The following is a 15424-nucleotide window of genomic DNA, read 5'->3' on the forward strand; positions in this document are numbered from 1 at the left end:
TTAAAATATCAGCTTCCAAGAGACTTTCCTCCCTTCCGTTAGTTCAAATTTGATACCTGGTGAAACTGTTGGGCAGTATTATAAACTGAATTGTTTGTTAGAATATGCGATGGGGAAAGGAGTGATGTTCTGTCAAGTTAATCGCAGTGTTGTTTCCCCCTTTCAAATACCAGTCCTTCGATTAGGAAAGTGTTAAATGTGCATGTGGACATCCACTGTGCCAGCAGGAGTGGGGAGGGTAGAGATATACCTCCCACATTTGCACAAGCATTGGCTTCAAGCTGTCAAGGAAATATGTCACTTGTCCACAGTCGACTTCTATCCCCCCCAAAAAATGATCCTTTCACTGCCTAGGGAGTTGCCTCATGGTATTCTTTTCTTTGAGCACTATTCCATTAGCCGCCGCCACCCCCAATATTTTAAGTAGTGAGTGATCCCCCCTCCCATTACCAAAATAATCACAGGGGAGAGGAACTAAGAGTTCCTTTGTGGGGCAGGGGGAGGAAAGGGGAAAAGAAATCAAGGTACACATATGTTCCTTGTGTTATTTATTTATTTATTTACAAAATTTATGCCTTATCTTTCTGCCCTGATCTGGGCCACCAATTATTTGTGAGCCCTTGCCTCCAAGGGTCTAATCGACATCATTCTTGTCTTAAACTGGACAATATCCAGGCCCCGATCAACAGAAATAAAATCCCAGCTGGATGTTTAGCACAGTTGCCATGCTATAAAAGTCTCTCATATTCCGTACTGCACTGGCAACATCCAATCCTGATTTATAGGATTAAAAAGCCTTTCTCTTCCTTGTGTCCTGTTCTGCTATGGAACATGAGCACGCTTCCTTTTTCTGACCATGTGGAAAGTGTTTGACATCATTGTCTGATCTGAGTACAGCCAGAGGAGTACATTGGCACACCTGTGAGTGGATTACACATCAATGCAACCACAGATGACAGCCTTTTAAAGGCAAATTGATCTTTTCTTTTAGTAACAGAAGATGACATCATGTCCAGACTGTTGCATCATTTCCTTGTAAACTGCTCTTCCTACAGAAGAGGTGCAGATATAGTGTAGATATATATGAAATCTGCCATTTTTATTTTCATTACTGTGTTTTATAGCAGAAGGAAAAGATTGTTGTGGTCACGTTTCCCAAGCACTTGTGTGGCATTCATCCAGATTTTTTTGGCACTCTGTCAGAAGGTTTCCTCTGGTCACCAGTGAATGGACCAGATAGGCCACTCAGACACTAGCACGTGGCTGTTCTTGTGCAAGTGAAATGCGAGTCTTTCTCTTTGAAACGGGCAAGCCTTCTAACTTTTCAGTATACTATCCTTTTAAGACTGGGTTTTGCATTTCTCTTTTAAATTATTGAAGGAAGACTCATGATTTAAGAGAGCAGACATAAGTATTTGAAAGGCTGTCACTTAGAGGAGGGCAACTGCTGTTCCTGTTGGCAGCAGAAGATAGGACTCGCAATATGGGTATAAATTACAGGTGGAAAGGTACCGGCTGGAGATTGGGCGGGGGGATTTATAGTAAGAGTAGTTCAGCAACGCAATCGGCTGCCTAGGGAGGTGTTGAGCTCCTCCTCACTGGCAATCTTCAAGCAGTGGCTGGATGAACAGCTCTCAGCGATGCTTTAGGCTGATCCTGCATTGAGCATGAGTTGGGCTAGATGGCCTATATGGCCTCTTCCAACTCTGTGATTCTATCATTCTATAAAATAAATGACTGTAGTAAAAGCTCACAATTTCTTGATAGTTCCAAAATGTGGGCACCATGACCGAGAAGTTGCTTTCTTGGGTTGTGACCCATCTAGCCTTAGATGGCAGGGGCACCCAAAGCGGCACCTCCAAAGATGACCAGAGTGGTTCATATGACAGGATGGTTCATATGGGAGAAGGTGGTCCTTAAGGTATGCTGGCCCAAAGCCATATAGAGCTTTAAAGGCACCTTGAATGGGACCCGGAAGCTTGAATTGGAGTTGGAAGCAAATTGGGAGCCAGTGTTGATGGATATGGCCCCCAGTCAATGTTCTGGCTGCAGTATTCTGCACCAAGTATAGCTTCCAGACAGTCTTCAAGGGCAGCCTCACATACAGTGCAGTGCAGTAATAAAATCCAGATGTTACCAGAGCATTCACAAAGTACAGTGGCAACATTTCCCCACAGAAAGGTTTGCAGCTGGTTCACCCTTGCCACCACTTCCACCTGTTTATCCAACAGGAGGCCTGGGTCCAGGGGCACCCCCAACCTATGAACTTGCTCCTTTAGGGGAAGTACAACCCCATTCAGAACTGGGCATATCCAGTTTCCTGGGTCAACCCTTCCACCTATAGCACCTCTGTTCTGTCAGAGTTACTTTTCACTTTGTTAGCCTTCTTTTATCCTAAAACTGCCTCCAGGCACTTGCTCACAGTTTCCACAGGCTCCCTGGGATCTACTGGAATGGTGAGATAGAGCTGAGTGCCATCTGCATATTGGTGACCTTTCCCAGTGGCTTCATATAGATGTTAAAAAGCATGGGGGACAAGAAGTAATCTTGAGGAACTGCAGAGGCCCAAAGGTGGAGCCGCAGTCCCCCCCGCCCACCATCTGAAACCTACCCTCGAGATAGGATTGGAACCACCACAAAACGGTACCTCCCCATCCCAGCCCGGATAGGCAGTCCAGAAGAATACCATGATCAATGGTATCAAAAGCCACACGAAGAGAATTAACAGGGTCACAGTCCCCCATCTATCTCTCAACACATGTCATCCACCATGGACCCATCCACAGACTCATTAGGCAGGCTGGTATGTCTCTATCCTAGGTTTGCAGCAAAATCCCAGAAGTGAGGGTTTTTTAACTCTTACAATTTACAGGGGAAAAACATGTTGCAACATCTTAGCCACCATTTTGGGGGGTTGACTAACAGCTCCGATAAACATTGCCAAAATGGCAGCAGCAGTGAGAACTGCAGGGAGGAAGGAGGCAGCAACAGTAGTGGGGGAGGCTGTGGGCAGTGGGGGGGGGCAGAAGGGAGTGGAATTTCCCCTCTGAGTTCCTCATGGTCCTCCATTTGTATCAGTATACAGTGATTTACTTCAGAGGGTTCTGGTGGGTTGAAAATTGCCAAAAACGGTAATGTGCAGTATAAATATTTTATAAATTATGAATAATGAATCAGATGTTTTGTTACATCTTTTCAATATTCAGTGGGTTCATTCAGTTGGCTATGATTTGTTCCAGATGCGTGGAATTTGTAGCCATTAAACTTATTTTTGCAGAGTATCCTAATTCATCCTTAAAATCCCAGGGACTTCCAAAACTCATTCTTGTAAAAAACATACTTCGGTTTGTCATTATATCTGAGCATAGCCATTGAGAATTTTACAATTGCTGTAAGCGGCTTTTTTTTTTTTTTACTTCAGTCATAAGTGCATTGCATCCTGTATTTTGAGAGAGAGGCTGAGAGTTCAAATTATATGAAGTAGTACTCTATATTGATTTCTTTCTGGAAGTACATAAAGCTTATTTTACACTACATACAAGTTATTATTTTTCTCTCCTATTTAAGGGGTGTGTGTGAGAGAGATGCCCTTGCCCCCATCAACGTGTTTGGTATGGAGGCTTCCATATGCCTGCAGTGGCCGCCCACTCCCTTCATGGAACACGAGCACAAGTCATTAAGCTGTCTTCTCCATCCATGTGAACAGGGTTCCCTTCAAGAGGCTGCAGACACTCCAGTCTGCATCCACATCAGAATGCTTCTCCATGTCATAAATAAAAGGCTCCTCGCCTGTGTGTTTCTATTGGACAATGATCTTAAGCCGCCCAATTACGGACCTGGCTTGCTCCTGTGCTCCCATTGGACAATGGACTACTACCTGCCAATTGCGGACTTGGGGGATGTGGCTCTGGGTGGTTGGGTTGTGCATATAAGCTAGGGCATTGTGCCTTAGAGTCACAGTGCATTCCTGACTGGAAACCTCCGCCTGTCGCAAAAAAAACGTGCAACCCTCATAGGGGACATTCCCAAGCCGAAAGGGGGCATTCCCAAGCCGAAAGGGGGCATTCCCAAGCCGAAATGGCTCAGGAGGCTGTCTAACGGCGCCCCCGCCCCCTGGCCAGCATCATAACGCCCCAGGAACGCCTCCTGGGACACCGTTACACCTCGGGAACGCCTCCCGGGACACCGTTGCGCCCTGGGAACGCCTCCCGGGACGACGATGCGGCCTTTGCCGGACGCCAGCGGCAGGATCCACCGGCGTCTGGGCCCAGCACTGCCGTGCCAGTAACCGGAGACTGGCGTCCGGCCCTGTACACCGGCGCTGGGGCTACAAACACCGCTGTGCGCCTCCCAGATGCCGGCGCTGTGGGTCCTTGCGCTGGCGTGGGCCTTTGCCAGCCTCCTGAAAACTTAGGAGCGGGCCGCCAGTGCAGCTCAGTAATACACATTTAGAGTTCCACTAGCGTTCTACAGTTACAGTTGAGGTCACTTAAGCATGTAAATAAACGGTTATGTTGGAACTCTGTCTCCCACCTCGTGCATCACCCACGCACACATAATAAGTAGTATATTTCTGGGTTAAAACATCTTTGTTAAGGTTATTTTTCCCATTATTACTCAGCGGCTGAATTCAGTTACAAATATATATAACACTTGTTCTGTTTTTCCTCAATGTCTTTGCAGCAGCTATAAACTTCCTGCGATCTCTGCTAGAGCCAGATCCCGCAAAGAGGCCGAACATCCAGCAAGCTTTAGCAAATCGATGGCTTAATGAAAATGGCAAGCCATTAAACAGTGTCACTTATCCAAACAGGTAAAGTACAAAATACAGGCTGTACCAGGTAAGGTAGCTCTGCTAATGGAATAAAATTCCACAGAAGTTAGTATAGCTTGCTGAAATGAGAGAAAAGGCTTGAGTAAGCTCATACTCCTAGCCACTTTGGTACACCAGCTGTCATTTCAATTTCTCCTGGTTTGTGTTAATAGTTAACATTAGGCCACTCAAGATATAAGGTATATACGGTCTTATATTTAATGATTTTTCAAACATTTCTTGTTATACTGATAATATTGGTCATATTAATTAGGCTCTCTTTTTTTATCCCTCCTCTTAAGGTTTTCTATTTTCAGATAAAAATACCTTATAGGGTGTATTTCCGGATTTGTTTTTAATAATCATGTTTTGTATTTATGACCACTGATGAAGGCCCAGTAGTCCGAAACACATATGGTCCTGAATTGGTCATTTATAATGAGTGTATCATCAGTTTTGTTTGAAATCTTTGGAACAGTTTATACTGATATTTTTTTATTTGTAGCCTGTATCCCAGGCCCTGTGTTTTTTAACAAACTTATATGTGTACACTATATAATAAAATTATTATTTTGATTTAGATTTTATAGTTTCCAGCTCAAACTTTGAGGCTCCCTGTACTTTTCTGGTTCAGTTTCTCCCCCCCCCTTTTGTTGTTGTTTAATTTCATGTTCTCCTTCATTTTATTTCATATAGAACAAGAAGAAAACTTATCTTATGGTTAGTATACTAGAGCTGGCCCTAGGATTGCGGGATCAATTCCTGTATCAGACCAAGATCTCTGGCAAAGCCTTTGGGAAGTTGCATTGCTTTCTCTGTGCCTTTGTCCTGGCCCCGTTAATGTGTGGGATGATATTTCCCAACCTCAGCGAGGGTTTTGTGAGGATAAAAACCTTCAGTAATTATGAGGTGCTAGTTACTATGGTAATGAGGGTTATGTAACACATGGATGCATATTAATACAGCAGAGGAGGCTGGTACCTTTCCTAAGCCTCTAGTTCAGTTTTTACTTGATGGATATCAACATTATTGTGATTATAAGGAAATTAGGAGCTGGCTTCTAGCCACGAAAGTGGTGGGTAAATGAACTTGCAGAAGAAGAAAAAGTGACCGCTTCAGTAGATGAGGGAGGAGGATGCAATGAATCACCTTCAAAGCATTACTGTTCTGCTGCTTAATCTTTGGAGCACTTCAAATGTTCTGAATTTCCTAACCCTCCCCCCATGCAAATTGCGAAACAATGAAAGATATGTATAGATAAATCACATGTGATGATTGCACATGTCTGTTTCTTTGGATGAACTCACAGAAGGAAAAAATGTGTGGCAAAAAGTGTCAACAACCCACACTTGGTTTTCATGTCCTCCAACACATCTGCTGAAGATCTGAATTCTCTTTCTATACCCACAGAGCTGCTTATTCATGTAAACTATCAAGCAGTGATTTTGGACACTCCCAGTGCTAACTGGATAAATTAAATTACACTTCACCCTACAAACTAGATCACTGTCGTCTCTGTGTGGAGCCAAAAAGAAGCTATAGTTTTTATCTTCATAAAAGTACAATTTATTTGAAATATGACTGCTCCCAGTGCCCACTCTCTGTCAAACCTGGACTCCCACCCAAAAAAAATGAAACCAGTGCAGACTCAACCCTGATACCCCATCAGAATTTTTAAAATGATCTAAAAGAATTCGAGTTCAGAAGCACCTTAGAGACAAGTAGCACTATCTGAAAAAGGGAGCCTTGACTCTCAAAAGCTTATACCCAGAAAAGCTTGCTGGTCTTTAAGGTGCTATTAGACTCCAATCTTATGAGCCCCGTGGTGCAGAGTGGTAACCGGCAGTACTGCAGTCCAAGCTCTGCTCACGACCTGCGTTTGATCCCGACGGAAGTCGGTTTCAGGTAGCCGGCTCAAGGTTGACTCAGCCGTCCATCCTTCCGAGGTCGGTAAAATGAGTACCCAGCTTGCTGGGGGTAAAGGGAAGATGACTGGGGAAGGCACTGGCAAACCACCCCGCAAACGCAGTCTGCCTAGGAAACGTCGGGATGTGATGTCACCCCATGGGTCAGGAATGACCCGGTGCTTGCACAGGGACCTTTACCTTTTTTAAGACTCAAATCTAGTTGTTTTACTACAGACCAATACAGCTACCCTCTGACAGAATCTATAGGCAGACAGTCCATTTATGTCAGTGAAGCAAACTCAGGAGAAAAGCAAGAACCAAAGGGGGAGGAAAACAGTTCCAATGACACTCACATGCATTGGCTTGAACTGATTTTGAATTATCCAAAAGTCTGAAATCCTTCTGATGTTCTTGAAAGATATTGTCAAGCAAAGAAAAAATACAATTTGTGCCTGAATGACATGTCACAAAATCACACAAGGTTGGAAGAGACCACAAGGGCCATCCAGTCCAACCCCCTGCCATGCAGGATCCCACAATCAAAGCACTCCCGACAGTTGGCCATCCAACCTCTGCTTAAAGACCTCCAAAGACGGGAACTCCACCCCCACCTCCCCGAGGCAGGGCATTCCACTGTCTAACTACCCTCACTGTCAGAAAGTTCTTCCTAATGTTGAGGTGGAATCGCTTTTCTATTAGTTTAAATCCATTACTCCGTGTTCTAGTCTCTGAAGCAACAGAGAACAAGCTAGTTCCCTCATTAACATGGCATCCCTTCAAATATTTAAACATGGCTATCATGTCACCCCTTAACCTTCTCTTCTCCAGACTAAACAAACCCAACTCCTTAAGTCTTTCCTCATAGGGCATAGATTCCAGACCTTTGACCATTCTGGTCGCTCTCCTCTGGACACGCTCCAACTTGTCAACATCCTATAACATTGTATAACATCTATAATTTGAGAGAAAATGAACAAAGACCATGAAGAGCATGTCCCCAAGAAGACTGCACAATCACCAAGAAATTATTCATGTTATGTTACTTTCATGTAACTGAACAATCATGGTATACACTGAAGAAGTGAGCTGTGACTCACGAAAGCTCATACCTTGCCAGAAATTTTGTGAGTCTTTAAGGTGCTACTGAACTCTTGCTCTTTTCTGCTGCTACAGGCAGACTAACCCATTGTGATCTATATACATGGTATACACTTTTACTTGGTGGTTGTATTGGCCTTACTGGCAGAGTAGAGATACAGCTGAAAAAAATATGAGGAACAAAGAATAGGGGTTAAGAAATATTTTCTTTCAGTTAATTCCATATGGCTTTTTTTAAGCTTACGGCCACTAATTGACTTACTCTCATTTTTCTGAAGGGAATTAATTACTGGCATTTTAATGTTATGCTTCAAAAAACAATTGGCTATACTTTTACTACCCAAAAACGTTAGTAGTGCATACATGAAGTCTATAAGCAATTTTAGAAATCATCCCGAGAGAGAGAGAGAGAGAGAGAGAGAGAGAGCGAGAGAGAGAGAGGTTAATATAATGATGAGAAGGACAATATATATGGTAGTTAAGATTTATAGAGGCAGTACATGGTTCCAGTGACAGTCAAGCACTTTTATGTCCCATTGCTTTCACTGAAAGAATTTGGCAGATGGTTAATACCATACTGTTTGAATTGTTTAAGTCTCTGCTGAAAACAATGGAGCACTTGGATCACACCCATATATTTTGAACAAATGCAAATGCCTTTCATATGCAATATATGTAATAAAAATGCAGCATATTTAATAAGTTTTTGAGAATAAAGCCCTGGAAATGATATTGAACAGAAGCACTGGCCTCTTTTGACAGTATAGCATTAGATAGCATTGCTGAACCTTTTGAAGATCTTCTTGAATGCAATGGGTTGGATCCTACAGATCCATTCAACTAATAATGACAGTGCCCATCCCCAGCACAATAAACCTTGCATCAACGCGATAGGCACTGCCAGTGGAAAGAGCCTTTTGTATCAACAGAAGGCTCTTGGAAAGAAGTGCTGCCGTTAGTGGAATGGATCCATAATCTATGGTATAGTGATGATGTCTAAAAGCTGTTTTAGGAGTTGTACTCTGCACCTTCACAGCTCAGGCTTTACAGTTAAGTAGTAAAGACGTTTGCTTACAAATGCTCACCAACTCAAAAAAGAAATTAGCTCATGTATGTCTGTGTTATGACTGTGCATGTTTCCAGTGCATGTTTATGTATTTTCACTCATTATTTGACCAAACTGACAGTATGTAGAGTCAAAATGCCAACAATATTGGTGCCATAATATGAGCCAGTATCATTTGTCTATTTCGTTTAGATATTATGCAGCTTCACAAGGTCATAGACCTGGTTATTTTTATACACACACACACACACACACACTTTTTTATTACAGGAGGGCAAATTAGTATTGTTGTTACTAACTTCATTTATAGCCTGCCTTTCTCACTGATTTAAACCGGGTTACGGCATATTAAAGGTAATTCAGTCAGACTGTAAAGACCTCCATTAAACAATGCAGTAGAACTAGAATTACAGAACTAGAAAACAATACAACAGAAAACTATCTAAGGCATGACATGCCATCAGTGAAGAAAGGGGAATACAAAGGGAGGTGATAATGCAATAAACATTGCAATAGACTACAGCACTATCCCCTGTAGAAGTAACCTCCTGAGCTTTAAAAATAGCAACGTTAGTTTGTTCCCGTTTCTCTTTTTGTAGAATCCACTTAGAAGATATCAGCCAAAGTGTACTGCTCTACATGACTGAAAAGCTGGGCTATAAGAACAGCGATGTGATCAATACTATCCTTTCTAACCGAGCTTGCCACACGCTTACCATCTATGTCTTGCTTAATAAGAAGTTGGAACAGTATTTGGCAGGCCTGAGAGTAAGTATGGCATTGGACATGATCAAAACCTGAATACAAAAATACATCATCGTTATTATAATTAATCCACATTGAAATATTGACAATCACTAACATTGAGATCTGGACATTATTCTGGTATCCGGTAACTCCCTGTCTGGCTTTCTGCATCCACTTACCCCCACATTCTCCCATATTCCAGCATGACCAACAACAGAACCCAGGATAGGACTATAGGAATGGAGGCTGGCTTAGTTTTTAGTGACTCCTACTAAATTTTGTACAACAAAACAAAAAGGTTGAAATCTGGAGCACGGACAGGAAAAGGACCAGATCTGCTTCTCATCCAAGACAGTGATGATTACTGGCACAGAGAACAGCTTCACTAACACTAAAAAAGTGTTCTGGAATTGCTTACTACCATATCAGAACTCCGCATTCCCACTACATCCACCTCATTCCATGAAATGTTGCTCTTTAAGTTCAGTGGAATCGCAGGAACAGTGTGGGGTACAATATGGAGTCTGCAGTGAAAGGGGAGAATCAGTGAAAATCCCATCTCCAGTTCCACTAACAGAAGAAGAAGAAGAGTTGGTTTTTATATGCTGACTTTCTCTACCACTTAGGAAGAATCAAACAAGCCTACAATCACCTTCCCTTCCCCTCTCCACAACAGACACCCTGTGAGGTAGGCGGGGCTGAGAGAGCTCTAAGAGAACTGTGGCTAGCCCAAGGTCATCCAGCTGGCTTCATGTGGAGGAGTGGGGAAACCAACCCAGGTGACCAGATTAGAGTCTGCCGCTCATGTGGAGGAGTGGGGAATTAAACCTGGTTCTCCAGATTAGAGTTCACTGCTCCTAGCCACCCCTCTTAACCACTATCAATCCAATGGAATTATTGTCAAGAAATCTTTAACTGTTGGCTGACCTACTGATGATGTTTTGAGAGATAAGAATATTTGATATAGATTTTGTGCTAGGGAAAAATTAAAGTTTCTGAAGCCAGAAAGAATACTCATTTGTGCTAAAGGGCTTTTTAGACTGATTGTGTTTGGGTTTACTTGAAAGTAGTTCCACTCAGTTCACAGAGAAACTTCCAAGTGAATGGGCATAGATTACAATTTATCATTCGGAAACTAAACTTGTGATATTCAGTCCTAACATAAAGCTATCATTGAGTGGCAGACGTAAAAAAGCGGGGGGAGATAAAATAATGTGATCTGTAAAACAATCTTTGAAGTAACCTGGTGATTTTTAATGTTTATTATTTTTAAAGTGGATTTGAAAAGTAAAACTTCTGTGGCATTTCTTGACCTTTGCTTCCCCCTTTCCCTGCAATTTAAGCCATTTAAACAAAGCATTTCTCAGCAATGACCTCACACCATAAATCATGTCACAAATCTTTTATTACTTGTTTACCTTCCTGGATATAGGCTCCATTCTTTGCATTCATTTCCTCCATAGATTTCCTATGGCATCTGGGTAAGTTCCATACTGGGACAGATGCTGGATTACCTGTAGTTAAACAATTCCTCTGATGATGCTATAACAGGACTTTTCCTTGCATAATGACCGCTTTATGAAGTTAGGTTGTTGTATCCTTCATGAAGGACTATGAACCAACAGTCATGGTATAAGTTTTAATTGATCAGTCAATTTATTGATTAGATCAACAAATTGATTAAAGCTATATAAATCTGCATATAAATAAAACAGTAATAAAAGATACACTGTTTTTAGATGCTGCATGCATATGACATGTCAGAAGTTGCAATGTCTCATTTATGAGAGAGACATGGAAAAATGCTTCTTCTGAAATGGCACATGTCAATTAAAATTTTTGCAAGTCTTTACATTGAAAATAAATTAACATTTTTGAATGGCAACATTTTTAGTTGATCAAAAGATCTCTGATCAATTAATGTAATCAAGTTTTGACTCCAGTGCAAGCCTGTTGAAATAAGATTCATTCCTTTGACTTTTTCTCTTGCTTGAAATAGCCCAAAGAAACGTTCAATTTAAATCCTCACAATTCTTATGAGTAGCTGCTAGTTCAGAACTGAGGACCAATCATAAAACCATTTTGGTGTGTCAGAAACTAGGTCACCATGCTCACAGCAGAGTGACTGCCCTCTTAGCTACTCATCATGTGCACAACTTGCCTGATATAAGTGTAGAGTGAATTCACAAGTCACTTTATGTTAACATGTCCTCATTAATGATCTTACTCATAGTGAATCACTCAGTCACTATTTCAACCCGAAGACTGCCAGATTAAAGAAACAGGGATTGTAGTTGTTCCCTGTGACATACTTTTAAAGTACACAACCTTTGTCTTCTTGCGTAGTAGGAAGATTCCATAAATAGAGAATAATTTCCTCTCTTCTCCCAGTTTTTGTTGGGAAGACAGAACAACTAGCATTTGTGCATTAAAGCTAGACAAAAAATATTTGGAATGAATTCTGCTTCAAAGCTTTAGGCCATTTCGGCATGGGTTATCTGCCCCGGATTCAATGCTCTTGGAAAGCATTTTTTTTACTCTTTTCTCCACAGCATTGTAGTGCATTCATTCACTTCCTGGCATTCCAATGACTTTTCTCCAATCTTTCTCAGACTTGCTTTGCTCCAAAGTTTTCAGAAAGATTGGCCAGATGGCTGCTGGGGTGAGAGAATTTGGATTTTTCCCACCTACATGGCATCCATTTTCCCACCTACATGGCAGCCATTTTCACTGACCTTGTCCTCACAGCAGCCATTTCCTCTCCCTGCCTTGGGGAGCGGGGAGGACTTTTTATTTTTTTTATAGTGCTATAGTGCTATAGCACTAGAATGTTGCTATAGCAATATGCCACTGTAACAACTGGCGTAACAGTTTCTCTGAATTCTCATCTTTCACTTTTTAAAAAGTAAGTCTCTAGCCATATCTTCTCATAGGAGGGGCTAGAAGCGGAGAATTCAGAGAACCTGTAACTTGTTACAACGATGTGTCAATATAACAATATTCTAGTTCCGATTTTTTTAATTGCAAAAGCTCCAGTAGCTGTGGGGAGAGGGGTGGCCGTTGTTGGAGGACCAGAGATGGGAAACTGCAGGGGAACCTGCCATGTGGAAGCCGCATGGGCGCTGTGCTCTATCTGCAGCCTCGCCAGCAGTGGGGAAACAACACAAGCACTTCTTTGTGTGTAAACTACCTTAGTCTAGAAAATTCTGGATGTTTTTTTTTTAATACAGTTAGAGCTAAAATGAATGAGGAAGTTTTTTTGTAAACTCTCTGTTCCTTAGGTGGCCTTGCAATTTTAAACATCAAGGAAATTGTCTATTTGAATGATTTTAAGGTGCCATATTCCATGTTTCTTTTTCCATTTTTTTGCATATAATTAGTTTCTCTTTTTTTGAAGGGGGTTTATTTAGAGAATGACAACACCCATTATACAGTTTCTCAAGATACAGTTTTATTTGGGGGGAAATATTATTATATTGTGTGATTTATCAGCAATAATTTCTGAAGGGAAATATGTATAATATTTATTGGCCTAAACTGGCAAAGCAGTTCACCTATATAATATGGAAGCCATAATTTGATCCTTTTCAGTGACTATTTTAACTCAGTTGTGTTGTGATTTTCCCATATAAATCTCACATTTATTTTTTTATCTTTCCAGAAGGCAGATATTCCTGATAATGTGTACGTGAACCAACTATGTCAGATAGAAAAATACAAATCAAATAAAGATTCCTATGAGGTAAACCTCCAGTTATACTTCTTTGGAGCTAGGTAAAATTTGGGTGTATCCATTGATTGTTATTAAAACTGATAAATGTTTGGATTTGACAAAATACAAAAAGCATTCCATGCTCCAAAGACTTTAAATAATGGCTGGCGGGGGGGGGGGGGAGAGTTTCAAATGGCTCACCCGAAAATGTGTCAAAGCACCAGCCCTGGTTATACCTGATGGCAAGGATCGAACTCAGGTCATGAGCAGAGCTTGGACTGCAGTACTGCAGCTTACCACTCTGCGCCACGGGGCTTCTATTGTATATCATAACAGCTAAATTAACCTGATATTGAATGCAGTTAAAAGGTCTCAGTATTAATACCATGGCTGGAAGAATCCACCTCTGAACCTAAAGCACTGAAAAGACCCACTGCCAGTTTGCTGGGTTAAGTGATCTATTGTTCAAGGTTCTTGTCCTCTTTTGAGTACCTAAAAGTGCTGATTTACAAATTATATTTGTGTCAGCCGCAAGGGATTTGGATCATGGTGGCACTGAGAATTCCCAGACATTGGCAGGTCAGATTAGGATCAGGACTACGACACACATTCAGCCCCATCCATGCCCTGCCCAATTTCCCCAATATGAAATGTCCCATTTGCTCTGTTAGTAAGCTTATGTATAGCCATTGTTTCCCAGTGGAGCAAATAGTAGCTTTCCAGGGTCATCTCAGGTCAAGAAAATGGCACTGAGGGTAGGCTGAAGCCCCTTCTCCCTGAATACCTGCCTGAGAACCACAGAACTCCCAGCACGTTTGTAATTCAAAATACTCATTGCAGCCATGAGGTCTCTGTAATGTGCAGTCAGCCCAGAGGCACTAAAATTATTAATTCCATATCACCTATTTTAAATCTCTAGTCTGCACAGGACTGGACAGTTAAGCAAGGTCGGTACTAGGATGGGATGGGAAACCACCAAGGAAGACTTTGCAGAGGAAGGCAATGGCAAACCACCCCTGCTTCTCACTTGTCTTGAAGGCCCCTTGCTGGGGTTGCTGTAAGTCAGCTGGGACTTGACACACACATTAAGTGCAGAGTGAGTGAACCTCACCAGAATCCCTGTACCCCCATTTATTTCATAAACTGGCTTACGTAATCAGCATTGAAGGGGAAAAAAATCACCTTCCACTTCATACATTAAATATGTATTTGAATCTTCCTTCTAGCCCAACTGTCTACCCCAGTGCTGTCTATTCTGATTGGCCCTGAGCAGGTGCTTAAGGGCCCAGGCAGTGTGCTCTTCCAGCCCAGCTATCTCAAATCCCCAGAGATGCTAAGAATCTAACATTGTTATGGAAATTGTGCATTCTACCATTGACCTACGATCTTTCCACATTTCAGTCTTCATGCAGTTTTCCTTCACAGAGGCTAATCTATGGGTAGGATATTGTAGTGTATGAAATGGCACTCAGTATCTCCATGAACATAGACATTAACCCCGGCACCACTAAACTCAGGTCTTCCTCTCATAGCACAGAAATAATTTATATGAAGCTGCAAGAGTCACATCCGTCTTTCAGGGGAAATATAATGATTGCTCTGGTAATAAGGGCATATTCTCTTTTTATGAATGAGGAAACAAAAAAAAAATGACTAGTTTGTAAAGGAACATACACACTCTCCTGTAGTAGGAGCTTTTTAGACCAGTACTTCAGGTGGAAAAAGGTCCTGCAGTAACTCCTTTCTCACACTTACTGAGCCGATGAAGAGCTTATGTACAGTTCTGGGGTATACATAGAATCATAGAGTTGGAAGGGACCACCAGGATCATCTAGCCCAACCCTCTGCACAATGCAGGAAATTCACAACTACCTCCCCCACACACACCCAGTGACCCATACTCCATGCCAGAATATGGCCAAGATGCCCTCCCTCTCATGAACTGCCTAAGGTCATAGAATCAGCATTGCTGACAGATGGCCATCTAGCCTCTGCTTAAAAACCTCCAGGGAAGGAGCACTTGCCACCTCCCGAGGAAGCCTGTTCCACTGAGGAACCTCTCTGTTAGAAAATTCTTCCTA

General features: G+C 42.0%; 1 protein-coding gene across 1 annotated transcript in view; it reads left to right on the top strand.

The window, feature by feature from the left end:
- The window catches only part of HUNK (hormonally up-regulated Neu-associated kinase), an 81011-nt gene that overhangs the window by 60476 nt on the left and 5111 nt on the right, over positions 1–15424 (top strand). Inside the window, exons 6-8 of the mRNA XM_056858329.1 lie at positions 4684–4813; positions 9484–9652; positions 13293–13373. Of these exons, the coding sequence (XP_056714307.1) occupies positions 4684–4813; positions 9484–9652; positions 13293–13373 (380 nt within the window). The remainder of the gene's footprint in view (positions 1–4683; positions 4814–9483; positions 9653–13292; positions 13374–15424) is intronic.

This window comes from Euleptes europaea, chromosome 12 (genome assembly GCF_029931775.1).
Source record: "Euleptes europaea isolate rEulEur1 chromosome 12, rEulEur1.hap1, whole genome shotgun sequence".
NCBI classification, from domain to species: Eukaryota; Metazoa; Chordata; class Lepidosauria; order Squamata; family Sphaerodactylidae; genus Euleptes; species Euleptes europaea.